Raw genomic sequence first — 27,223 nt, forward strand, 5'->3', positions numbered from 1 at the left:
TCTAAATTTAGATTCTATACTCTATAAACACTCTATAAAATGTACTGTAATGATGGCCTGAAGAATGTTAGTGGAATAAAACATCCAGGATTCAAGCCTGAACCTGATTCTGGTTTCAAGGCCCATCAGAGAACCAGTCAAAGCCAAAATCTGCCCATCAAGCCAATTGACTGATTTTGTAGCTATATTGAGTCACTGATTTGTTATGACAGCTCTGTAAAGTTCTACTGGATCATTTTCTGGAAAACATGGGAAAGAAGAGCAGTGGATTTGAAATATCAATGGATATTCCTGTACACGCAGTCACCAATAAGCGCTGTTTGCAATGAATCTGCTCCCCTACTGGGTACAGCCTAAATTTATAATATCTCAGAGCAATGAGATAACAAGTTATTCTAAAGTAACTGTATTATGTCATCTTTAAAACATTATCTTTACAATGTTTTGCTTGAATTGAGCAAACAGCACAATCCTAAGCATGTTTACTTAGAACTAAGCCCCAAAAGGACAAATGGGGCTTACTCCTTAGTAAGTACGTTTAGAAATGTTGCCGTTGGCAACTCAGTCAGACTTAGTTCTCTGAGTGGTTATGTATAAGATTGCTTTTAATTATCTGTTAACCCTTGTGTGTGTTTTGGATAACTGGAAACAGAATGATTTTTGAGAGTTTGGACTATAGTTAACTTCTTATACAAGGAATTCTATTGAGCCACAGTCCCATAGGTTTATAGAAAAATGGGTTTTATTTTATAATTGATTAGAATAACAAGTTCCAGGACTGTGTTTGCCCCCTTTGTATTCTTTTCCATGCTTTGATCTTCTTCTCTTGCTATAACGGTTGTCATCTTGATTTTCTGCTTTTCTAATTTTAATCAAGAGGAACTATAGATGCTTCATAAATTATAGTTTTAGTAGATTTGGAGTGTGAGTCTTTAACCAGAGTTACTGCCAAATGAAAGGAGTGAGTGGGATTTGGTGGAGGATTTGCAGCTCCAACTATGGTAGAGCTGTGGCAGAATCTCTGGAGGGGTCACCAGTGGCTTCGTTCATGTTGTAGACTGCACCATATGTGTGCAAATACCTCCTTTCCTGACCCAAGGTGATCATTTCATGATGATGCTGGAGGCATCTCTGCATATGAAACCTTCCAGAGCCAGCAAAACATTCCAAAAATCAGAATGTTCGGGGGAAGAAGTCCATCTCTAGGAATCTGCAATGCTGGGAATTCTGTTCCACTTAAGCCCAGTGGGATTTTGCAGCATGTCCATTCCAGTAAGCAGTGGTGGAGAGTAGCGTGGGGTGTGGTTTTTTTCTGATTCCAGAAATATTTTGTGCAATTTTTTTCAGGTTCCGTCATTTGTGCAAATTACAAATTATTGTAATTTGTGCCATTTTTAACATTTTATGATCTTGAAATTTGCACAAGTGGTGTCTTAGTTTTTTTTAAAAAAAATTGATTGGCGATCTTGTACAAGTGTGCACAATTGCAAGTCCGCCTGTCTGCTATGTAGCTCGACAGAGGCTTAATTCCCCTCTTCAAATAGGCCTGTCAGTTTCATCCCCTCCACACCCTACTTCCTTTAGCCCAGCAGAGCCATATTCTGTACCTGTTAAAGAACTTGTCAATTTCATCCTCCACTTCAGCACTTCCCAAGCATAGGTGTGGTCCCTGGGACACTCGCCCAGGGACCACAGGATTGCTCTCTCCGTTACCTAAGGGTATATAACTATTTCTCATTTCCTCATTGAAAGCATAGCCCATGCTTCGGATCTTATACCCACAGAAACATTTTCTCTTTTCATCCAGTATTTTAATCCAACTATGATTCGAAAGAGCTAGCTTTTCTTCCTGAACCTCTCAGTTTTTTCATAGCCTTCCAATGCTTATAATTAGATACGACTTCATCCTGGTACAGTTCTGGACCAACGTCATGTTTTACATAGCTCAGAATGGGTGATATCTGAAAAGACTGAATAGCCATGGCTCTTGAGTCCCTTGGTAGCAAATGGAAGAGGACTGGGGAAAGGGCTGCTTTATTTTCATGGAGTGTCAAACCCTTCCAATGGAATATTGGCTCGTCAGCTCACAATGTAAACTAACACCGCGTGCTCCGTTTGCAAGCGGCCAGCCAGTTGGTAGCTCTGGATACATTTACATACCCTGCGCCAGCTAAACAAAGCCAATCTGCCTGGCTTTCGGATGAGTCTGTCAATAGGCAAATATGCCGGCAGCACGCTTTTATTTACAGAGCTGTGGTGGGTTATTAACTTTATTCTTTTACATTAAAAGTAGTGTGAAAAATAACAGCCGAACTTACTGCAGCCTAAAGGTCAAGATAAGTATCGTAAATCTGACCAAATTTCTCTCCATGATGAGTGAAAATTGGGGGGAGGGCAGGGCAGGGAAGGCTTTGTGGAGGTATAGTTAATTTTTTTATGTATTGTTATTTATTGAAAAAGGTAAATAAACCCTCACAATGTGGTGGACAACAAAATTTAAAACTGGGAAACACCTTAGAACAATGATAAAAACAATAATAAAAACAATAATAAAAACAATAATAAAATCATTTATAATTCACGTATTGGGTGGTAGCTGTCAAGTCAGGTGTGACTGGTGAATTTGGTTGGTTTGGTTCCCTTTGAAACTGGCATTCTGGGCCATTTTGCCAGAATACAGAATTTGGTTTCTGTAGAAGTTATATGGCTTAATGCATCACTCCCATCTAGTCATGTGTGACTAGGGAATTTGGTAGTTTGGGCTGGCTTAGAAGTTGCTATTCTAGAGTATTCCATTCTGTTCCAGATGGCTTCTGGGTATTAAGGTGTTAATAAAAGTAAGGATGTCAGAGAAATCTGTGATAGATTCAGATGAGTTCAGATTTCTATGGATCTGACCTGCGTATTCCACAGTGGACCGGCTTCTTCTGAGTCATGTAGACTCGGTGGACTCACTGCCCGTTTTTTTTTTTGGGGGGGGGAGGGAACAAAACAATTCTCTTATAAAAAATCTGCTTCCATTAATAAGCGGATGATGGAATGAAAGACGCCTGACAATCCGTGAAACACAGATGGAACACATTTAACAAAATCTGTACATCCCTAAATAAAAGTATAATATTGGAAGAATTTCAGTTCTTAAATAAAATTCTTAAGTTTCTCCAACACATCGCACTGTGTCTGGCATATTTTTATTTTTTCATAAAGAGGCCGTTCTGGGCTTTTCTGTTCTATGCTGGCTGTTACACTGTCTCTCATACTGGATATTTTCATGCATCACTGCCCTTATCCTAACATTGACAACATCACAGGGCTTGTCAGAAAAGGGGTCCCCATGTTCTAGAATGATTTCTTCCATCTTGGAAACACTGGTGAACACTCTATGGAGACAGCATTTTTCCACCTGCAGGTGAGACCTTTAGTTACTTCCCTGGCTCCCTTCAGCCCTGTCACAGACTCTGAGTAAGCTTGCCTACTCAACCCTCAGCCCACCCCTAGGCCCTGCTCTCCAGGCAGCACACAAGAAATGCAGGTACTTTCACAAGAAGGTTCTTTATGTCTATAATACATGAGAAAACACTAACATCTAAGATGCTGCATGGCACACTGCCTCAGCTCTAACGCCTGCACGAAGAGAGAGAGAGGTAAAGGCTCCACCCAGGCCTTCAGCATGAAGGAGAAACTAATGCTTGCAGGCTCTTATAAAACTATATACACATATACATATATCACTACCCCCTCTAGTCCATCACAAATTACACTGCTACTGCTTTGCACAGCTCCCCAACCACTGCATTTCCCTTAAAAAGAACACCACACCAGAAGACTAGATAACCAGACTGGTCTAGAGATGGCCATGCGTCCTCCTTTACAGAGGACACGTTTAAAGGGCTGTCAGGGGACAGTCCTCTATTTAAAGGTGACCTGTATATGTAAAGCTGCCTAGCTCAAGTCTGGATTTAAGATAAAGAACCATCAGAAGGAACAGCAGGGTCCTTGAATTTGCTTGTCAATAGTTAATGCCCAGACAGCAGACTGAGTAGGTGCACAGGTCACCTGATGACAGTCACCACTATGGAGAAATGTATTGCGCTTTATTTATTTATTTATTAAAAATTCGTGGCCACCTTTCAGAGCAGAAGCCCTCCCAAGGTGGCTCACAGCGATAAAATAACTGGGGGGTGTCAATTTTTAAAATAAGCCCTGAGTTGGAAAGGTCATGAATTCCTATCTTTGCTGCTATCTTTTGTTTTTGGGTAGACTTGCTACTGCCCAGTCACAGCTTTACTAATATCCTGGATTTCTGAACTGATTTTTATGGGGCAGCAATCGCTTCCCACCAAAGACCACACACACAAAGACACACACAGGCTTAACAATGGACCAGCAAGTTCCTAGTAGGGGTATCCGTAATTGCTATGACTTAATTTATTGGCCCAAAACACGAAAAGGCAGAAGCAGGTTAACTTATTTTGGCTCATATCTCGGGATTTACAAGGGCTAGAACGAGACTTGCTTAAAAAAAAAAATGAATGCTGGGAATTAGGATTGTGGCTCATGGGGGGGGGGACTCCCCACCCCATTACCCACCCCTCTGTGGCTGCCAGTGGCCCTGGGATAATCCTGTTTATGCCACCTACTGGGTGAAATATGAGTGATAAATGAAACAAACTACTCTTGTCATCCCTGAGATACCAGACCCCAAGGATGCTCATGTAAGGATTATATTTACAATTCCAATGTTAGGATTTACTCATTACTGATCCTCAAAGGGGCACTTTAAGTTTGCAGACTGTCAGGTTAATGTGTTATTTTTCCAGCTGTCCTCTCTTCTCTGGTGATCAGCAAGAGAAGAGATACATCCGAAGCAGTGTACTAAAAAAGCAAGTGAACAAGAAAGCAATATTGTAGTGATGTATCTCCTGGTGTTTCTGTTGTTTGATGAATTGGTTCAGAACTGCACATTATGAGGCATACGGGGCTGAGACAATATTAGGAGCAGGTGCTGAGCTCCTTCCTCCATTACAGAGTTCAGCTCATGCTTTGACACCATCACACCGACACTGATCTGGTTTGCACAACACGACAACCCATGGTGGGTTGTCAGACTTGTTTGTTTCAGGGTGGTTTGTCATGACATTCAAACTCAGCACAGTTTCCTCACCATGGTTTGTTAACCACACAAGCCAGCCTAAGAACCCTTGTTGTTGGGTTGTTCAGGGAGGCTTGTTTTCAGAGGGGCTTGTTGTGATGTGTGAACTTGGCATGATGGATGGTGTGTGGCTTGTCAGAAAGGGCTACAGAGCTGCTTGGCAAGAACCATGAGAATCCTGGTCGCTCCTCATCATCTCGCTAACAATATCCCCTCTTTATTATGTCTCGAAATGGCACTAGTCAATTTACTCCTCCACTTCGTCACCTCCCTAAACAGCAACACCACCTTTTTTTTTTCCACCTTCAGGAGATCTGAGCATATTTTACATTATTATTGTTGTTATTGTTGTTGTTATTATTATTAATATTATTATTCACCTGCAGGGAGATTTGTGCAATTTAACTCTCTTTTTCTTTTTAACTTTTGGGGAGAGTTATACACATTTGCTAGCTACTGCACTTTAACAAATTTGCACAAATCTCCCCAAAAGTTTTTTAAAAATTGCACAAATCTCCCTGAAAGTGAAAAAACACACACATTAAATATGTGGAAATCTCCCCAAAGGTGAAAAAATCTCCAATATAAACTCTACTCCATTAATGCGTGTGGAGTAGTGGAGTAGGCTGCTGAGGTTGTGCCACAAAGGCCCATGGGATACATGCCAGGAGCAGGTGGGAGGACAAAGAGGCTGCAGAGCACCTGATCGTCTGTAGGGAGTAATGTGGGTTAGTGAGTGAACAACCAACCCACCATAGCTTATTTTCAGGATGACTTATCATGACGTGTGAACCAGCCCACTGTGTGTTTCACCACTCCTGGTCCACATAGTTGGCAGCTGCTGGCAGAGCAGAGAAACGCAAGCTGTAATGATATCAAAACCTGAGGTTCATTAGACCCAAGGTGGGCAGACTTCAGGCTTGCAGGATCTACTTTGTTTATACTAGAATCCTGAGATCCACCAGACAGAGCCTGGTGGAAAAGACAAACAGAATTCAAGAATTCTGTCCCCAATTGTCTTGAATACCAGAACTGAATGGAGCTCGCAGTCTTTCCACCAAAAAAATCCACTTCTGGTTATCCCAAGTGTGTCTCATTTCAGCAGTACAATTCGGATGTGTGTCTGCCATTTTATTGCTGTTATTGTTAGATCATTGAGAGTCAGAAATCTTTGCCGATCTATTGCAAATCACCCAGAAATCTACCACTAAATCCAGGACTACCCCTGAATTAGACTCCACAGTACAGGAAGGGAGAAGCGAACTTGGTACAGGGCTGACATTTTTTAATAAGCTGAAGCCCCATCCTCAGAAGTTTGGGATACATGGGGAATGAGACAAATGACCTACCTTAACTGGGGTCTCTTTCTCCTATTTTATTTTACTTACTTACTTACTTATTTCATTTCTGTACCGCCCAACAGCTGAAGCTCTCTGGGCGGTTCACAAAAATTAAAACCAAATGGCACACAATAAAACAATTTAAAATATATAGAACATTAAAACCACAATATAACAATACAACCACAATAAAACCTAGCAGCAGTGCAGGAATTTAAAATACAGATTCAAAACAGCAAGCTAAAAGTCTAGAAAGCTAAAATGCTAAAATGCTAAAATGCCTGGGAAAATAACAAGGTCTTCACCTGGCGCCGAAAGGAATACAATGTAGGTGCCAGGTGAACCTCACTAGGGAGCTCATTCCACAGCCAGGGTGCCACAGCAGAAAAAGCCCTCCTCCTAGTAGCCACCCGCCTCACTTCCTTTGGCAGGGGCTCATGGAGAAGGGCCGCTGAGGAAGATCTTAAGGTCAGGGCAGGCACATATGGGAGGAGGCGATCCTTCAGATAACCTGGCCCTAAGCCGTTAAGGGCTTTAAATGTTAATACCAGCACTTTGAATCGGGCCCGGAAATGGACTGGCAGCCAGTGCAGCTGAAAAAGTACTGGCATAATATGAGCTTGCTGGCCAGTCCCTGTTAACAATCTTGCTGCCCTATTTTGGACCTGCTGAAGTTTCCGGACCGTTTTCAAAGGCAGCCCCACGTATAACGCATTGCAGTAGTCCAGACAAGAAGTTATCAGAGCATGGATAACTGTAGCTAGGCTATCTCTGTCCAGATAAGGTTGGTATACCAGCCTAAGCTGATAAAAAGTGCTCCGTGCCACTGAGTTCACCTGTGCCTCAAGTGACAGTTCTGGATCCAAGAGCACCCCCAAACTACGAACGTGATCCTTTAGGGGGAGTGCAACCCCCTCCAGAACAGGTGGAGTATCACCTAGCCAGGCAGATGAGCCACCCACTAACAGTACCTCCGTCTTGTCTGGATTAAGTTTCAGTTTATTGGCCCTCATCCAGTCCATTACCGTGCCCAGGCCCTGATTCAGAACAGCCACTGCCTCACCTGGGTTTGATGAGAAAGAGAGGTAGAGCTGGGTGTCATCCGCATATTGATGGCACCTAACCCCACACCTCTGGATAACCTCCCCCAGCGGTTTCATGTAGATGTTAAACAACATGGGGGATACAGTAGAGCCCTGTGGAACCCCATGGCACAATTGCCACGGCTCAGAGCAATAATCCCCCAGCACCACCTTCTGGAATCGGCCATCCAAGTAGGAGCAGAACCACTGTAGTGCAGTGCCTCCAACTCCCAACCCAGACAACCTATCCAGAAGGATACCATGGTCGATGGTATCGAAAGCCGCTGAGAGGTCCAGGAGAATCAACAGGGTCACACTCCCCCTGTCCCTCTCCCGGCAGAGGTCATCCCACAGGAAGTTTCTGTTCCAAAACCAGGCCTGAAGCCCGATTGAAATGGATCTAGATAATCCATTTCATTCAACAGTGCCGGAGCTGTCCTACAACCACCCGCTCAAGCACCTTGCCCAGGAAGGGGATGTTGGCCACTGGCCTATAATTGTTAACATCATCCGGGTTAGGCTTTTTCAGGAGTGGTCTAATTACCGCCTCTTTTAAAGCGGCAGGCACCACTCCCTCTCTCAAGGAGGAATTTACAACCTTCTGGACCCAGCCGGACATCCCCTATTGTTTGATTTAATAAGCCATGAAGGGCAAGGGTCAAGCACACAAGTGGTCGATCGGACTTGGCCAAAAGCACCTTGTCCGCATCCTCAGGCCTCAATAACTGAAACTCATCCAATAACTGAAACTACATTTACCATTGGAATTACCACTGGATGTAACCCGACCATAGCAAAGTGCGCAGATGATGTGAGATAGTTCTCTCTCTCTCTCTCTCTCTCTCTCTCTCTCTCTCTCACACACACACACACACACACACACACACACACTGAGGCTTTTTAAAGCATGTGGTGGGAATATAAATTGGAAAGGAGCGTATTAAATTACTACTGCAAGATCATACAGTGAGGCCTGGAGGCTATTCCAGGCTTCATTTCAAGCTATGAGTGGCTGTTCCGGAGGTGATCAGAGTCAAGAACGGCACTGGCCAGTAGCCATGCTATGGCAAGGGAGAAAGGAGGGCCTTCCCGCCCTTAACATTCAGTGCTGGGAGGTGGCAGTGGAGGACTGCTGCAGCCTGCAGCAAGCGCCTGCTACCTGAAGTGAGAGTTACCCCTGGCGATATCAGCAACCTGATGACCATCCCACTGCAATGACCATCCACACAGCAATTCTGGACTTGTATGGTGCTGAATGTGGCACATCTACCGCCACTTCCTGGCCATGCAGGGTAAGGGCAGGAAGGCTTCCTCTCCCTGTTATTGCCACACCATGGCCACCCGTGGTTTCACGTAGTAAACTGTCTCACACAGGTTGCTCGTCGGAAGTCAACTGAGTTGTTGCGGTGGAATGCAGAAATCCAGTTCACCATTACATCGCTGGTATGGAATTGAGTGGCTCTGCTCATCTCTAGTTCCTGTCTGGATAATTTGGCCAGTAGATTGTGTCCCTGTCCCCCCCCCCCTTCAGTATTTATATAGTGCTTTCCCCACATTTTCCATTAATATGATCTCAGTAATAACAAGCTTCTAAGCTAAGCAGGCTTTATTATCTCCATTTACAGATGTGGGGGTCAGGCAGAGATAGAATGGCTTACCTAAGGCAACTCAGCAAGTTCATGGCTAAGTAGATAATTGAAGAAGGGACTACTGTATTCTCAGCTCGCGCTCTTTACCATTATGCTGCAAAGAAAAACAAATTATCATGCAGTATACCGTAATGCTTATATAGACAGCGCAGAGTTAAACTATGGAATTCGCTGCCACAGGAAGTAGTGATGGCCACCAGTTTGGGTGGCTTTAAAAGGGGGCTAGACAAATTCCTGGAGGAAAAGGATATCAGTGGCTACTAGTCTTGATGGCTATGTGCTATCTCCAGTACCAGAGACAGTGAGCCTGTTTGCACCAGTTGCTGGGGAACATGGGTGGGAGGTGCTGTTGTGCTCATGCCCTGCTTGTGGGTTCCTGGTCGACAGCTGGTTGGCCACTGTGTGAACGGAATGCTGGACTAGGTGGACCCTTGGTCTGATCCAGCACAGCTCTTCTTACGTTCTTATGTTCTTATGACAGAGTGGGTTTTTAAAAAACACCCCGTAAAAGGATAGCAAAGTAACAGCAGTAGCCATTTGCAGGGGAAATGGATGTTCACAGAGTCCCAATCAAGGAAAACCTTAAAAACAGGTATTGGCCAATTTTCTCTGCAGGCAAGAGACACCGGATCAAAGAAACCCTGAGTGTGGCTCTTTTTCCTCTGTAACATTTTCATTCTGTTCGTTTCTTTTGTTCACAGCTATTCATTTCTTTTGCTCACTTTTGTTTACCATTATGCTGCAAGCCTAAACAAAAGTATGGTAGAATATATCCTAAAGCTTATATAAACAGACTTTTGCTGTTGTTTTTTAAAAAAAGAGACCTGGGAGCAAAGAAACCTTCAGTGTGACTCTCTTTCTTTCCTCTGCAGCATTTTCATTCTGTTTATTTCTTTTGTTCACCAGACTGGAAAGACTACGACGGCAGAGAGCCTAGGCACAGGGGACAGATTGAAGCACTGGAACGTTTGCTGCAGCAGGTTAGAGCGTCTCGTCCGAGTTACAGTTGCCGAGGTAAGGATAAAGTATCCACGTGGTAGGGCATCAGGCGAAGCCCCAGTGGCGCCTGTAATTTTAGCAGCCTTCTATCTGGGCCATACCTTCTCATTCATCAGGAAAGGAAAGATATTAATATTGGCCCATCTGGAATCACTTTAGCAGACTATCTTGCTCTTGCCTCTCCAAATTGGCAACATGGCAAATATTTGAACACAAGCTTTTGTGGAAGCCCTCCTCTCTCCCTCCCTCCCTCCCTCTCTCTCTCTCCCTCCCTCTCCCCAGTCCAGTAAGCAAAACAACAAATAAAATGTTTAAAGGCTTATTTGGAGATATCGATAATAAATTAGGTTGAAGCTGGTGTCATGTTTCTGTGGGCCCTGAGAAATGAGGCTTTCAGTCGTTCCATATTGTACCCCTACAGCATGAGGGAATTGAAGACAGTGCCCTTGGGCATGTACAAAATGCTTTTCCTTACCACTTGCCCACAGCCAGCCTCATGCAACCACTGAGATTCAAGGAGGAGGCCTCTGGGTCAAAGGCTTTATCTTTCAGCTCCATCTCTCATGAGTAGGGATGTTGAAGAAATCTGCAATGGATTTAAACGAGTTTGGATTTCTGTGAATCCGACCTGTGAATTTCTCAGCAGACTGGCTTTTTCTGAGTTGTGTGGATTCCATGGACTTGCAGAATGTTTTTTTTTTACTTGGGGTGGGAGTGGGGGTGGGCGGATTTGTGCAAATCCGCACTTGAACTAATGTACATTAGCACAAGTGGAATGAAAGTCTTCTATATCCCTTAAAAAATCTGATTCTCTCAATGAATGGATGACAGAACGAAAGACGCCTGACAATCCACAAAGCACAGACAGAACGGATATAATAAAATCCATTCAACCCTACTCAAGAGTATGAAATCTATAACTGTACATGGCTTCAAAGATTCCTGCTTGTTAGTGTCCATGGAACATCACAGCTCACATGCATGCGCTAGCAGGAAAGATGGTACAGGGATCAATGTTGGGCTTCTCATCAGGTACTTTATGGGACTTCTCTGGGTCTAACTCCACCCACTACTCTTGCTGGCCATGGCTGAACATCTAGTATTATACATTACGTCATTTGAATTGAATTAGAAAAACTTGGCTGGTGACAAGAGGAAGGTGCTTTAAATTCTCTATGAGGCAGTTCCAACTAGTAATGAAAAAGAGGTGAACAAGTGTGAAAGAAGCAAAACTGCGGCATTTTAAACGAAACAGGTTCCCCTCTACCCAAAACGTAGAAAGAGTTTAAAGCTTGGCAGGTTCTTTGCTCTTCTTTCGTGGAAGACAGACTGTGTCTTTGATAGCATGAAAACCAGGGCAGCAGCTTGAGAGATTTTTAAAAGCTTTTTAAAAGGCCTTGTTCACTATGAACTGCTGAAATGTGATTTTTTAATTTAAAAAATCCAGAAAATATGATCTCTTGTTGAAATTATGGCTTTGTGGCAAAGCAACTTGGGCTTTTTTTTTCTTTTCTTTTTTAAAGCAGAGGAGGAATCAAACTGTTAAGCAGTTTTGATTGTTCCCCCTGCTATTTCACCCATCATCATCCCAGGCTGAATCAAAATGATTTAAGTCCACTGAAGTACAGTAAGAGCAAGATGAATTCCTTGGCAGATTCTGCAGGAGGAAGCCTTGATTCTTTTGTGTGCAACAATTATGACTATCAAAGGTCTGCATGCTCCTCTTGTAACTATAGCAACATACACACAATGGGAAAATGCCCTTTGAAAAGGATTTGAGATGTTGCATGAAAATACGTGTTCCCTCCCCCCGCCTCTAATTAGGGGCTGTGTAAGCATTCTGGTTTATAGTGCATTTTGAAAGTGTAGTGGCAGATATTACTCTTGCTTCACTAGCATCTGTTTTCATGAGACGCTGAGCCCAAAAATACACGTTTCTTTCTTTGTTATGCTGAAGCATGGGGCCAGACTGGGACCCAAACATGGAGGGGGGGGGGCTTAACCCTTTACCCCATGCTCTGGTCTGGATCCAGTCTGAATGGGGGGAGGGGTCTGTAATGATTATTGCCAAATAGTGATCCATTAAAACAAACTAATCACTTTGGGGCAATGAAAAGTATAGGCATGGGGGACCCGGTCCAGAATGGGATCACGGGGGGGGGGGTGTTAAGGCCCCCTTTCCCCATACAAGGGTCCTGATCCAAAATAGGATAATCAAAACTGAGATAACTGGGTAAGTAGGAAAGATGTAGCTGCTAGCTACATCTTTAAACTAACATGTAGGCCCTGAACTACCCCAGAAGGTAGGGATGGCTGAATGTGTCCGTTTCACTTTCTTCCACATCATTTTTTTTTAACATCTCAGGTTCTTTCCATTCTGAATAGGAAGAAATTTGCAATTTTTTGTAAATTATCAAAATTGAACAGAAACTAAATTCTCACCCGTCCCTAGTGTACTGCAAACTATTCTTCCTTGACTCTCTTCATGCTGTGTCTCTGTCCTCTATCACAAGGATACATGAGCTCCTTGTAGTGAGTATATCTGGGTTTATTATGCAAGCATAAAGTCTGTTTCCTGGAGTAAAATTCCAGCTTGAAACTGGGTGTCCCCCATGTTACAAAAAAAGCAGTGATGGTTGTTGGGTGAGTGATTTGCACATCCTCTATCAGGGCCATCCCTATCAATAGGCAGAATGAAGCAGGTAACTCAGGCAGGTGATTTCAGTGTTATGAAAGGGCAGTTATTTGTTACTGTATTTTCTTATTACCAGGAAGGGGGAGCAGTGCTTGTGGGATTTTCTGCCTCAGGTACCAAAATAACTTGGCCGGCCTTAAGTACTATGCATCTTGAGGGCCAAACTGGATTCCAATGGAGACTTTTTTTTAACCACCCTCCTGCAGTTGGTGAAATTTCAGGCTGAAAATGAGAGAGGGAAAGCTTAATTCCCCCTTCCATCATCATCATGGTCCTGAACTGAATCAGGTCCACATGCGGTTAGACTAAAGTAAGTAAGCCAATCATGCGTAGCTTTGCTATGCCTGACTAGGAGAACATTTCGTTTGGCCCCGACTTGTGGTAGGGGTGGGGACTCCATTTGCCACTCTGCCTTGCGCAGCAGAGGCCCACTGATAAGAGCCCCTTTGACTTGCCCCTCCTCTTCAGCACTCCAACATGCTGGTTCACCTGCCTCTCACTCTGGCCCAGACCATGGTGTTGGTGGGAAGAAGGGGCAGGAGACGCCATGGCTCACTGGCTCTCTGCCTGTCAAGCAAGCAAGTGGTAGCGATGACGAGGAAGAGGAGGAGGTTGAGCAATAGCAGTTAGGGACAATGTTGGTAAGAAGGTCACTGAGGGAGAAGGCCCATAGAGGGTATCTTGCCCAAGGAGTCTCAAAAACCAGAAGCTGGCTCTGGGCATATCTAAACCACAGACTACTTAAACTGCTTTAACAGAGTCATTTCCTCTCCCCAGGGAATTCTGGGAACTGTACTTCGGTGGGGGAGTCCCTAACAGAGCCATCACCAAACTCCACTTCCCAGGACTCTGGGGTGGAGGTCATAGCAGTTAAGTTGGCATAATAAAACTGTTATAAGGTTGGCCCTATAAGATGGTGCTGTAAACAGAAATGCAGAAATGCTGCAAAGAAAACCTTGATAACACTGGTATGCACAATGTGTTTAGGAGGGTCTGCAAATGGATTTGTTGTTCGCATGATGGCATCCTTGGGGAAAGAGCTTTGCTTTCCTATATTTAATCTTCTTGCGAGGGGGGGGGGGAATGGATGATTACCAGCAACACAGTCATCCATTTGTCTTCATAACTAGCGTAACCGAGTTGCTACAATTACTGATTGCTTATGGGTCTAAGATCTTGGGAGTTTCTCCCCACCCCCACCCTTCTACAATCATTCATCTCCAATAAATTATTTGTAGCTAAACATATTGCTGTGATGATCTAAAGTAGGAGGGAAAATCAAAACTTTTCATTGTAATACTTACCCTTTCTTTTCTTTCAGTGGCACCTGTCCAGTAAAATACGGAATGGCTAAGTCCAAAACTAATCCTTAAAAATGTTTGAATAGTAATTTCATCTATGAGCTCCAGAACTGGCTCTCTTACCTCATTTGGCAAAGTGCACAGGTTCTCACTTTGGATGGCAGCCTATTTCAAGGCAAGATTGGAACAGAGGCAAAGCGAGCAAGGACAGATGCAGGGCCCTGTTCTCACCTTTTCTGGGTAGGCCTTACCCAGCCACGAGCTAGCTCTTAGCTGTGCTGTCCCATGCTGAGTTAATCATGTGAATGGTGATGCCAGGAACAGGAGCCAGTGGAGATCAGATACTCTCACACTGCAGCTGCAGATGTAATAATAATATATATTCCATATCAGCTTCTGTACAAGGGCATCAACATTCTTATGATTGGTTCAGTGTACTGGAACATTACTACACATTCTATTGAAAGAACACTGGAATATACCTGTTTCTCAAACTTTTGACACCTGGGTCACTTTTTTTTTCTCCCTGGATTAAAATTAGAGGCACACTTCACTCTTAGGCCAGGTTCAGAGGAAACCGCAGTTTGATCCTGACTTGTTCTCACTAACCATAGTTCAGACAAACAGGAAACTATGGTTAGTTACAAGTGGAATGAAATCTTCCCACCTCCATCTCGCACTTGCAAAAGAAAAGGGAGAAGGAGTCCACAAGCCCAAGAAACATTTTGGGGACCCCCTGTGGGTAGAATCCCTCCCAATGCCAACTGTTTGTTAGTGCTCAAATTACAGCAGGGGCAGAGGGCCCCGGCCCCATTATATTTTGTGACGGCCCCTGTGATGAAGTCACTTTATGAAGCAGGAGAATTGTGTAAGCATCCACGTGATTAGTAGAATTCTGCTACTACCTCACCTTTTCCTTCAAGCTCTAGCCAGGGAAGAAATCCAGAGGCAATTCTCTGCCTGGGAGAAGTAACAACCTGCTAGAATCATTCTGTCACCTTGGGCAAGCTAGCTTTCCTCTTATCTCCCTTAGACAAATTTAGACAAATTAAAAAGGAGATGGATCTGACTATCTCTGGCAGACTTAATACATCAAAAGGCTTCACAGCACAGGCACTGTTATCAGAGGCACACCCGGGCATTTGTGGCTTAGGTTGGTGGAAAGAGAAGTATCTCTAGGATTTGTCAGAAAAACCACTCTCAAACCTCAGACCAAACTGAAAGAAAGAATCATGTTATTAAAAGGATGAAATAAGGGAACAAGGGGAAAAACAGAAAGGTCCTTTGAACAATAAAGACAAACGTCAAAAATATCAAACTAACCTGCACTAAACACTGGGAGAGAGAGAGAAAAATTTCAGCAGCATAGGGGTCACCTGGGTAGATTCCCCACACACACACAGCATCTTTGGCTAGTTGGAGGAGGTGGTAACAAAGGAATGCAGAGATTGTAGTTCATCTTATGGTCATTAGCAAGCGGGGGTGGGGGTAGGCATCCAGGTAAACAAGTTTTAACCAATGCCATGACTGGCAAATAGCCAAGAAGACTCTCCTGTCAGTGTTTGGGCTAGAAGATAGACTAGGAAGGTGCTAATTAAAAAAAGAGATGGCTTTGGCTTCTCTCTTGCAGACTTCATACATCAAAAGGCTTCTCAGCATGGGCGTCATTATGAAGGGCACATCTGGGCATTTGCCCCAGATCTTCTAAGCTGTGCCCCAGATCTTTAGAGTTGCTCCAGTGCCATCACCTACCTTAAAACAAACTTGCTTCTTCCTTCTGAGCTCAATAGCCTTGCAGTTAGAAGGAGACCTTAGGACTCATTCCCTTAGCAGACCAATAGGGAGTGTAGCATGAAGGCACCAGTCTTTTAAAGTAGAGGGGAGACTGCCACCTTTCTTTCCACAGTCCGCTCATTATTTTTTGTCTCTCCCTACTTTTCCACTGTTACTGCTGGGAGCTTGTTTGCAATGAACTTTTGAATAGGGATGTCAGAGAATTCCGCCACGGATCTTGGTGAGGCCGAATGCCAGTGCATTCGGCCCCCCAAACTCCGTGGCGGAATGGCCTGCCCCTCCCGCCCCCCCCCCCCGCAGATCCCCCCCGGGACGAGACTTACCTGGGGCGGATGTTCCAGATGGCGGCGGCTCCAGCAGCGGCTTCGGTGGCAGCAGCAGCGGCTGGTCTTCCGAACGGCTGCCGCCACCATTTGCATTCCCTATTTTTGGTTGTCTTAGTCTACGTAAATATTTACATAGACTAAGACGGCAAAACTAAGGGGGAACGCAAATAGCGTAACGGACACTGTTTGTGTTCCCCCTTATTTTTGCCGTCTTAGTCTACGTAAATATTTATGTAGACTAAGACGGTGAAAATAAAGGGGAACACAAATAGTGTCCGCTACGCTATTTGCGTTCCCCCTTAGTTTCACCATCTTAGTCTATGTAAATATTTACGTAGACTAAGATGGCCAAAAATAAGGAACGCAAATGGCAGCGGCCATAGCCGCCACCATTTGCGTACGCGTTGTGTGTGTTTTTTAACCCAGACAAGATAGGCTACGTAAGTCTTTACGTAGTCTATCACGGCTGAATACAGGGATGCAAATGGCGGTGGCTACGGCCACCGCCATTTGCGTCCCTGCTAGCCAGCGGCCAGATGTCCGGCTGCTGGCAGAGCCAGCCAGCGGCTCCACGGAATTCCCGCGGAGCGAACCCAGCCGGCCAGGATTCCGGGAGAATCATAGAATCATAGAATAGTAGGGTTGGAAGGGGCCTACAAGGCCATCGAGTCCAACCCCCTACTCAATGCAGGAATCCAAGTCAGAGCATCCCTGACAAATGGCTGTCCAGCCTCGTCTTGAAGGCCTCCAGTGTGGGAGAGCCCACCACCTCCCCAGGTAATTGGTTCCATTGTCGTATTGCTCTGATAGTCAGGAAGTTTTTCCTGATGTTCAGCCGGAATCTGGCTTCTTGTAACTTGAGCCCATTATTCCGTGTCCTGCACTCTGGGATGATCAAGAAGAGATCCTGGCCTTCTTCTCTGTGACAACCTTTCAAGTACTTGAAGAGTGCTATCATATCTCCCCTCAGTCTTCTCTTCTCAAGGCTAAACATGCCCAGTTCTTTCAGTCTCTCTTCATAGGGCTTTGTTTCCAGTCCCCTGATCATCTTTGTTGCCCTCCTCTGAACCCTCTCCAGTTTGTCTGCATCCTTCTTAAAGTGTGGTGCCCAGAACTGGACACAGTACTCCAGATGAGGCCTAACCAGTGCTGCGTAGAGGGGAACTAGTACTTCCCGGGATTTGGAAGCGATGCTTCTATGAATGCAGCCCAAAAGAGCATTGGCCTTTTTTGCAGCCACATCACATTGTTGGCTCATATTCAGCTTGTGATCGACAACAATTCCAAGATCCTTCTCGCTTGTAGTGTTGTTGAGCCACGTATCCCCCATCTTGTAACTGTGCATTTGGTTTCTTTTTCCTAGGTGCTGAACTTGGCATTTATCCCTATTAAATGTCATTCTGTTGTTTTCTGCCCAGCGCTCCAGTCTATCCAGATCACTTTGAATTTTGTTTCTGTCTTCCAAATATTAGCTATCCCGCCCAATTTTGTGTCATCTGCAAATTTAATCAGCATTCCCTGCACCTCCTCCTCCAAGTCATTCATAAAATGCCAGGGCCTGCAGGAGAAGCCCCACCACCAGCACCACTGGGGAAGAGGCGTGCTTGCTGCTGCTAGGCCTGCTGCTGCTGCCGCTGGGCCTGCTGCTGCCGCCGCTGGGCCTGCTGCTGCCGCCGCTGCCACCACCACCAGGCCTTCCCTGTGGACTTCTGCCTGGCAGACTGCCAGTCCCTGCAGGACCAGGCCCCCAGGTACCGAGCCAGCTGTGCTGCTCCACCTGCCCCTCCCTGGAGGGGCTATATAAGCTGGCTGGCTGAGGTGGCCTGGGAGAGCCAGGGCCTGCAGGAGAAGCCACCACCACTGGGGAAGAGGCGTGTTTGCTGCTGCCGGGCCTGCTGCTGCCACCGCTGGGCCTGCTGCTGCCACCACTGCCGCCGCTGCCACCACCACCAGGCCTTCCCTGTGGACTTTTGCCTGGCAGACCGCCAGTCCCTGCAGGACCAGGCCCCCAGGTACTGAGCCAGCTGTGCTGCTCCACCTGCCCCTCCCTGGAGAGGCTACATAAGCTGGCTGGCTGAGGTGGCCTGGGAGAGCCAGGGCCTGCAGGAGAAGCCATCACCACCACCACTGGGGAAGAGGCGTGCTTGCTGCTGGTGGGCCTGCTGCTGCCGCCACTGCCACCACCACCAGGCCTTCCCTGTGGACTTCTGCCTGGCAGACCGCCAGTCCCTGGAGGACCAGGCCCCCAGGTACCGAGCCAGCTGTGCTGTTCCACCTGCCCCTCCCTGGAGGGGCTACATAAGCTGGCTGGCTGAGGTGGCCTAGGAGAACCAGGGCCTGCAGGAGAAGCCACCACCACCACCACTGGGGAAGAGGCGTGCTTGCTGCTGCTGGGCCTGCTGCTGCCGCCACCGCCACCAGGCCTTCCCTGTGGACTCCTGCCTGGCATTTTTAAGGGGATTTTAATTGTTTTGTTTGTTTTATTTTGTTGGGGGGATTTTGTTGTGTTTTTAGGGGTGGGTAGCCTGCCTGATAGGCGGGAGCGAGGGGGCATGTGTCCACCTGATGGAGGCAGTGGGGGGAGTGTTGGGGGCCAGAACATACCGAGGCTGGGCGGCAGGCGCTGGCAGAGCACTAGGGGCAGGCCATGCCAGGTAAGGGGAACAAGGGAGAGATGTGTAGTATCTCCCCTGCTCCGGGCCTGTCCAAAGCCAAAGGATGGCTGGGGGAGGCGTGACCCCATCTTCTGGCCTTCGTTTGCTGCTCTGCAATGCCAGGTCTGTTACCCAGAAAACTTCCCTCATCCATGACATGATCCTGGATGAGGGTGCAGACCTGGCATGTATTACGGAGACCTGGGTGGCCGAGGCTGCTGCTCCAACCCTTGCAGCCATGTGTCCAGCCGGATTTTCGTATGCACAGCAGCCGAGGGCTGGGGATCGGGGAGGGGGAGTGGCTGTTATCTATCGAGAGTCCTTGGTCTTCACCAGACCCCCTCTCCGGGAGACCAAGGTTGCTGAGTGCATGTACTGGAGGTTGGGCCCGAAGGGCAGTCTGGGGATTCTGCTCGTGTACCGTCCACCCCGCTGCACGACTGACTCCCTGGCCGAGGTGCTTGAGGTGGTCTCTGATGTGCATGTACAGTCCCCTAACTTACTGGTGTTGGGGGACTTCAACGTACATTCGGAGGCCATCCTCACAGGAGCACCTCGGGACTTCATGGAGACCATGGCTTCCTGGGAGCTGCACCATATTCTAACTGGGCCCACCCATGTAGCCGGTCATGCACTAGACCTTGTGTTTGTTTCTGGAGAAGCGGGGAGTGATCTGGAAGTCGGGGGTATATCCACCACCCCCTTGTCATGGTCAGATCACTATCTGGTGATGTTGGACTTCTCGGTTCCACAACCCCTCCGCAGGGGTGGAGGACCCATTAAAATGGTCCGCCCCAGGCGTCTTATGGATCCAAATGGATTCCTGAACGCGCTTGGGGATTCTCTGGGGCATGCCAACGGCTACTCGGTCGAGACCCTGGTGGGTGGCTGGAATGCCGCAATCACTGGGGCATTAGATCGGGTGGCTCCGAAACGCCCTCTCCCCCTGAACAGGGGTCGGACTGCACCATGGTTCAATCCGCGGTTACGAGCTCTGAAACAGGAGGTGAGACGGCTAGAGCGCCGGTGGCGGACGTCTCGCTCCAAAGACGATCAGACACGGGCTAGAGCTGTATCTTCAGCCTATCACGTGGCGGTGAAGGCAGTAAAAAAGGAATATTATGCTGCCTCCATCGCGTCTGCAGAGTGCTGTCCCAGGAGGCTGTTCCAAGTGGTCCGGAGCCTGGTCGGTCTTGTGGCTCCGGAACCACTGGAGCATTCTAAGGCCTCCTGTGAGGCTTTGGCAAGGCACTTTGCAGATAAAATTGATCAGATTAGGTGTGTTACTCTGCACACTGTGGATACAGTTAGTGAGCAAGAGGCGGCCTGTGGCAAACCGGTATTGTGGGATCGGTTCCAGCTTCTTCCTCCTGATGAAGTGGACAAGGTGCTTTCATCTGTAAGGCCGACCACCTGCTTACTTGATCCTTGCCCATCTTGGCTCATTATGAGCTGCAGAGAGAGACTGGGTGAGGGGATCAAGGCGGTGGTGAACGCCTCCCTTGAGGAGGGAGTGATGCCATCAGCCCTCAAGGAGGCAGTGATAAGACCGCTCTTAAAGAAGCCCTCCTTGGATCCTCAAGTTCTGAACAACTTTCGCCCAGTCTCAAATCTGCCATTTTTGGGCAAGGTGATTGAGCGGGTGGTGGCGGTGCAGTTGAAGGCACACTTGGAAGAAACTGATTATCTAGACCCATTTCAGTCGGGCTTCAGGCCTGGGCATGGGACAGAAACGGCCTTGGTCGCCTTGGTGGATGATATGAGGAGGGCTCTGGATAGGGGTGAATGCTCCTTCCTTGTTCTCCTCGACCTCTCAGCGGCTTTCGATACCGTTGACCATGGTATCCTCCTGGACCGCCTGGAGGGGTTGGGCATTGGAGACACTGTATTGCGGTGGTTCCGGTCCTTCGTCTCCGGCAGGTACCAGAGGGTAGCACTGGGAGAGGAGGTTTCGGACCCGTGGCCACTTACTTGTGGGGTGCCACAGGGTTCCATCCTCTCCCCGATGCTATTTAACATCTATGTGAAGCTGCTGGGGGCTATCATCAGGAGGTTTGGGGTGCAGTGTCATCAATATGCGGATGACACGCAGCTCTACCTCTCATTCAAATCGTCACCAAGGTTGGCCGTAGAATCCCTGTCCAAATGTCTGGAGACGGTGAGTGGCTGGATGGGGAGGAATAAGCTGAAGCTGAACCCTGACAAGACCGAGGTACTTTTGGTGGGAGACAAGAGGAGGCTGGAGGATGTTGACCTGGTGTTGAATGGGGTACGGCTACTCTTGAAAGACCAGGTCTGCAGCCTGGGGGTCATTTTGGACTCCCAGCTGTCCATGGAGGCTCAGGTGTCAGCTGTGAGTCGGACAGCGCTGTATCAACTCCATCTGATACGGTGGCTGCGCCCCTTCCTTCCCGACCATCTGCTCCCATCGGTAGTACATGCCCTGGTCTCCTCTCATTTAGACTACTGTAATGTGCTCTATGTGGGGTTACCCTTGAAGATGGTTCAGAAGCTGCAGCTGGTACAGAACGCGGCGGCTCGCCTGATTAAAGGCAGCCACCGGCGAGATCACATCACTCCAGTGCTGAAGGAGTTGCACTGGTTACCAGTTGTTTTCCGGGCCAAATTCAAGGTGTTGGTTTTGACCTTTAAAACCCTATATGGTTCCGGCCCAGCCTATCTTAAGGAGCGCCTCCAGCAACACCAGACAGGCCGCTTAACAAGATCAGCCTCGGATGGCCTTCTCTCTGTCCCATCAGCCAGGACAGCTAGACTGGTGGGGATGAGGGAGAGGGCCCTTTCTGTGGTGGCCCCCACTCTGTGGAACTCCCTCCCTAGGGAACTCCGTCATGCCCCCTCTTTAATGAGCTTCCGTCGTGCATTAAAAACGTGGTTGTTCAGGCAGGCATTTGGGGTGGGTTAGGGTATTTAAAAAAAAAAATTATGGTAGAATTTTATTGTTTTAAATTGTTTTATGGTGTGTTGTACATCGCCCAGAGTGGCTGGGTGACCAGCCAGATGGGCGATTAATAAATTTAATAAATAATAATAATAATAATAAAAATATTGAAGAGCACTGGGCCCAGGACTGAGCCCTGTGGTACCCCGCTCGTTACCTCTCCCCAGCTTGAGAAGGTCCCATTGATAAGCACTCTTTGAGTCCGATTCTGTAGCCAACTGTGGATCCACCGGATCGTCGTTTCATCTAGCCCACTTTGAGCTAGTTTGCTCATCAGGATATCATGGGGCACTTTGTCGAAAGCTTTGCTGAAGTCGACGTATATGATGTCTACAGCATCCCCACGGTCTACAAGGGAGGTTACTTGATCAAAAAATGAGATCAGATTTGTCTGGCAGGACTTGTTTTTGACAAATTTTGAGCGCCTCCCCCCCGGCGAGGATTCCTGGGGGAGGGACGGAGCGCCTCCCCCCCCGGCACCCAGTGGAGCCAGGTAAGGGGGGTTTCGTACATCCCTAATTTTGAAGAAAGAGCAGGGAAAGCAGGAAAAGCTTCCTGTGAAATACTGGTATTTTGCTTAGCATCTGATTTTACTGCTCCAAACTGAAACCTTTGGCTTCTGCAGAATTTCCGTAGCTTCAGCATGGCAAAGAATTTAATCAGCTTCCACAAGAGTCTTTCTCCCCCTTCACTTTAATTTCTCCCATATAGCTATAGACAGGAGATTATACCAAAAAGAGGGTTAGGACTGTGCGGACCTTCACATGCACTTTCCACACCCTCCTGAATTCCTCTGAAGTGTTCCCACTTTGAAGGGAACTACTTAGCTTGAGGAATTCTCTCTCCCTACTCCATTTCCATTTGCTTGGGGAATTCTCTCTCCCAGTCCCCACTCCATTTCCAATCACCACTCTTCTTTTCCTCTTCTCCCTTCCCCTGTCCTTGTGTTTCTTTCTCTTCTTTACTCCATCTAGAGTACATCTTGAGGAATTCTCAGGAGAGGAAGGTGGTGGGCAAGAGAAGTTCCGAACTGTTTTTGACTTTATACAAAAAGATAAGAGGATTTGTTTTTCTCTTTCTGCTCCTCACCCAGCTCTTTGAGAAAAGTGGGTTCACATGATTGCAAAGGAAGGAATCTAAGAATGTTTTGTTTGTCAGTAGCCATTATCAAGAAATAGAAAAGGCCAAAGCTCACCAACAGAGCAATTTATTTGAATTTAGAAGGTCCCAGGTTCAATCCCTGGCATGCATCTCCAGAAAAGGCTAGGGAAGAATCCTTGAGAGCCATTGCCAATCAGTGTCAACTATAGTAGGCTAGATGGACCAAGTGTTTAATAAATATAGGAGTTAAATTTTGGAGAGGGGAGGAGAGATAAATACCGCTCACTTATAAAATATTTTATATGTCTACTCAGCAATAAATCTCATTATGTTCAATAAGACTTACTTTCAGAAAAGTGTACATAGGATTCCAGCACAAATCAGTTTTGCGGGGAGGTTTGCAGCCTGTTTACTAAGAAGTAAGTCCTGAGTTGTGAGTGTGATACTGCAGGTTTAGTAAACTGCCCACCCAATTCCAGTCTACTGAGATGACTACCCTTTCAGCCCAATCCTATGTGTGTGTTGTCTCTCCCCCGCCCCCATGGACTTTAGCTTCAGTGGTGAGGGAAAGGCACTTAGTACATGCTCAGAATTTCTCCATAACTTAGCCCTAGTGTGGAAAACAGACTCCTTGGCTGAATCTTGGTGAAGTCTTGTCATAAATTAAATTATGGGGAGGAGGAGACAATGAGAGCTTACACATAAAAAGGAGGAGATAGAGGAGAGTTGCACAAAACAAAAACAAAACATCTGTTTTTATAAAGAGTTGCTGGAAATGGAAGGTTGATGGGAACAGAATGAAGACAGGGAGGCTGTAAGTGCTCAGAGGTGAGAGAAAAGCATTCTGCTTATGTTCAATGCTAACATTGCTTTATTTCACTGCTTTATTTATTGCTAACATTTGTGAAATGTAAATAAATTCCAGTAATTCTACATTTGCAGGCATGTGTGTGTGTGTGTGTGTGTGTATATATATATATATATATATATATATAATTTCAGGGATGAGCATTGAATGCGGAGAAAGTCTGAAGTCAAAGCAGAATTGGGCAGACTTTATTTCTTGAAATTATGTATTTTGATTTAGTTTCTCTAAATGCTGCAGAAGGAGGGAAGGAGTGTGGTTGAGTGACTGACAGGTCCACCTTCTGATCCTAGGGCACATTTTACCATGGGCTCCAGTCACTGTGCTTTGGGGGAGGGTAAGGATGGGCCATGATATTGCCATTCTTCCAATGGTACCATTGTTGTTGTTCAGTTGTTAAGTCATGTCCGACTCTTCGTGACCCCATGGACCATAGCACACCAGGCCTTCCTGTCCTGTGCTCTCTCCCAGAGCATGCTCAAGTCCATATTCATTGCATCGGTGATGCTATCTAGCCATCTCATCCTCTGCCATCCCCTTCTCCTTTTGCCTTCAATCTTTCCCAGCATCAGGGTCTTTTCGAGTTTTCTCTTCGCATTAGGTGGCCAAAATATTTGAGCTTCAGCTTCAGTATCTGTCCTTCCATTGAGCAGTCAGAGTTGATTTCCTTTAGGATTGATTGATTTGACCTCCATACTTCACTATGAAAAAGCCTTAAACTCGATTTCAAGCATTGTAATTCCCTAGCCCCTGCTCCCATCCTTCTGAAACTTTGCAGGTTTCTTGCCTGGGGACACCTCTATGACTTGTACCATTTTCATACAAATTTACCCAAAAAACATGGGGGAAGGGGAAGCAAATCCTCCCCCACCCCCTGCAAATTGGAGAGCTTCTCTTCTACATGAACTATTGCACCTATGCTTCTGAAACTTTGCTGGTTTCTTACTTAGGGACACCTCTAGGCAGTTCATAATTTTCAGAACAATGGTCCACAGAGAACATAGGGACATAAGTATGGCTGTCTTCTTTTAGAAACCTTCAAAATGTCAAGGCTGCTCTTCCACAAAATTCTCTGTGGCTACCATTTTACAATTTCTCATACATGATCCCCTCAAATGGAGCAACTACTCCTGAAATGTTCATCCAATTCTGACAAGAAATAAAAACATTATCAGCAGTTACCTTTAAAAAGAAAATCAAAATATAAAGGCCTGTAACACAAAAATCCTGCACCTATTTTTCTGACATTGGGCAAACATAATCCCTTCCTAAGGGGCTACTTTGCCTGCAACTATCATCCAATTCTGACCAAGAGAATAAAGTTACAGAGTTGTTGTTTTAACTTTCCCATGATAGTCAACAGGAAGCACAAAGCTTTGGTTTTCCAAACTTTGACTTGAGTTTGGTACTGAGTTGAAGTGGGCCAACTCCAAATTGGTCCAAGCAGAAGCAGGATGTTTTCCAAAGCACTGAATCAGGGTCTGACTTGAAGCAGGGGATCAGTATATGCCTCTAAGCACATGCAAGTTTGTGTTACGGGCCTGTGCCCTGGATCTTCTAGTACCTAGCAATGCCCCTGCTTCACAGGAAAGCTGTGAGGTATTCTAAGTGGGCTATGGATGCCCATTACCTTGACCAAGGGGGCTGTAGTTTAAAGAGGTTACAGCTCCCTTAGTTATGGTTTTTAGAAGGTTTTAGGGAGTGATATGACTAAAATTGGAAGAAATCAAGGTGTGGGCCTTGTGGATTTCACTAAGGGTCCCCCTACCTTTCCTTTGCCATGTGAGCAGTGCTGCCTGTTTCAGAAATACCAGCCAGATTTCCAACACTTTCCTAAGCTACACCCATGGCCTGAGAAATGGCACCCTCAAAACCAGACTTTAGAGACCTTTTATAAAGGAAAAGCTGGCCAGGGCCATTTATCACTTCCACAGTATTGGGGGTTGTATGTGTATAGAAATAATTTCTATAGGAACATAGGAAGCTGCCTTATACTGTGTGAGACCATTGGTCCAACTAGCTCAGTACTGTCTGCACTGACTAGTGGCGGCTCTCAAGAATGTCAGGCAGGGGGGTGGGGTTTTTTTGCCAGCTGTACATGGAGATGCCAGGGAGATTCCATGGAGGTTGCCAACACATCCAAAGGAGGAAAGAAACCTACTTTCAGTTGTATTTATCAGAGCCAAACTACAGATGCATTAACACTCCAGTGATTGTGTCTTCTGGAGAAAAGCTGTCTAGGGAAGGGGTGATTTGAAATAGAAGTGGCAGGAAAAATGGCTTAACCCTTCCTCCACTTTTCTGCTGCATCGCCACCTGGGTTCTCAGCTTCTTTGGCTCCCTGTGGGATTTCACATGTTTACAAAGGTAAACATGTTTCTGGAATTGGGGGGGAGGGGGGCCAGTGCTGAAGCAGCTCACAGGGGGAATTGTGGAGAAAGAGTGGTGGGAGAAAGAGTTAATCATCCTCACCACTGAAAATTGCCCCTTCCCAAAGCTGCTTTAACTAGAAGAAGCAGACATCAGGATTTCAAAAGATACATTTGAGTGTAATGTGTAGTTGACCTTTTGGACTATGCGTGCATAGTTCACGCTGTGGGTGAATCCAGAAACATGGACAATATGATTGCCCTGCCGGCACTATTAAAGGTAAAGGTGTCCCCAACCAGTCGTGTCTGACTCTAGGGTGTGGTGCTCATCTCCATTTCTAAGCCGAAGAGCCAGCACTGTCCGAAGACGCTTCCGTGGTCATGTGGCTGGCATGACTGAACACCGAGGTGCACGGAACGCTGTTACCTTTCCCACCGAAGCAGTACCTATTTATCTACTTGCAATTTCTTGCTTTCAGACTGCTAGGTTGGCAGGAGCTGGGACCGAAGACGGGAGCTCACTCCATCACGTGGCACTCGGGTCTTGAACTGCTGTCCTGCTGACCTTCCGGTCTGCAATTCAGTGTCTTAACCACTAAGCCACCGCAGCCCCTGCCGGCACTATTAAGGAAATTCATTTCAGATATTATCCATTTCAGAGTCAAATCTGGTTTTGCCACTGAACGTACAATCTACCAAGGAGCTGTGACTCCCTGACACCTATATCATATTAGGGATGACGGATGAACCTGCAACAGATTCAAATGAGTTTGCATTTATGTGAGTTGAACCTGCAGATTCCACAGCAAACCAGCTTTTTCCAAGTTGCGCAGATTCAATGGGCTTGCAGGCCGTTTGTTTATTTTGGGGGAGGTTTTGCGCAAATGCAGAGTTGCACTAATGCATATTAGCACAAGTGTGCATTAGTGCAAATGCG

The 27,223-nt window shown here is 46.4% G+C and overlaps 1 protein-coding gene across 1 annotated transcript in view; it reads left to right on the top strand.

Annotated features, from left to right (window-relative positions):
- ANKFN1 (ankyrin repeat and fibronectin type III domain containing 1) overlaps positions 1-27,223 on the top strand; it is a 170,880-nt gene that overhangs the window by 73,013 nt on the left and 70,644 nt on the right. Inside the window, exon 7 of the mRNA XM_084832329.1 lies at positions 10,130-10,237. Within this exon, the coding sequence (XP_084688455.1) occupies positions 10,130-10,237 (108 nt within the window). The remainder of the gene's footprint in view (positions 1-10,129; positions 10,238-27,223) is intronic.

This window comes from Heloderma suspectum, chromosome 2, assembly GCF_057233095.1.
Source record: "Heloderma suspectum isolate Gila_16-S chromosome 2, 16-S_ref, whole genome shotgun sequence".
Lineage (NCBI taxonomy): Eukaryota > Metazoa > Chordata > Lepidosauria > Squamata > Helodermatidae > Heloderma > Heloderma suspectum.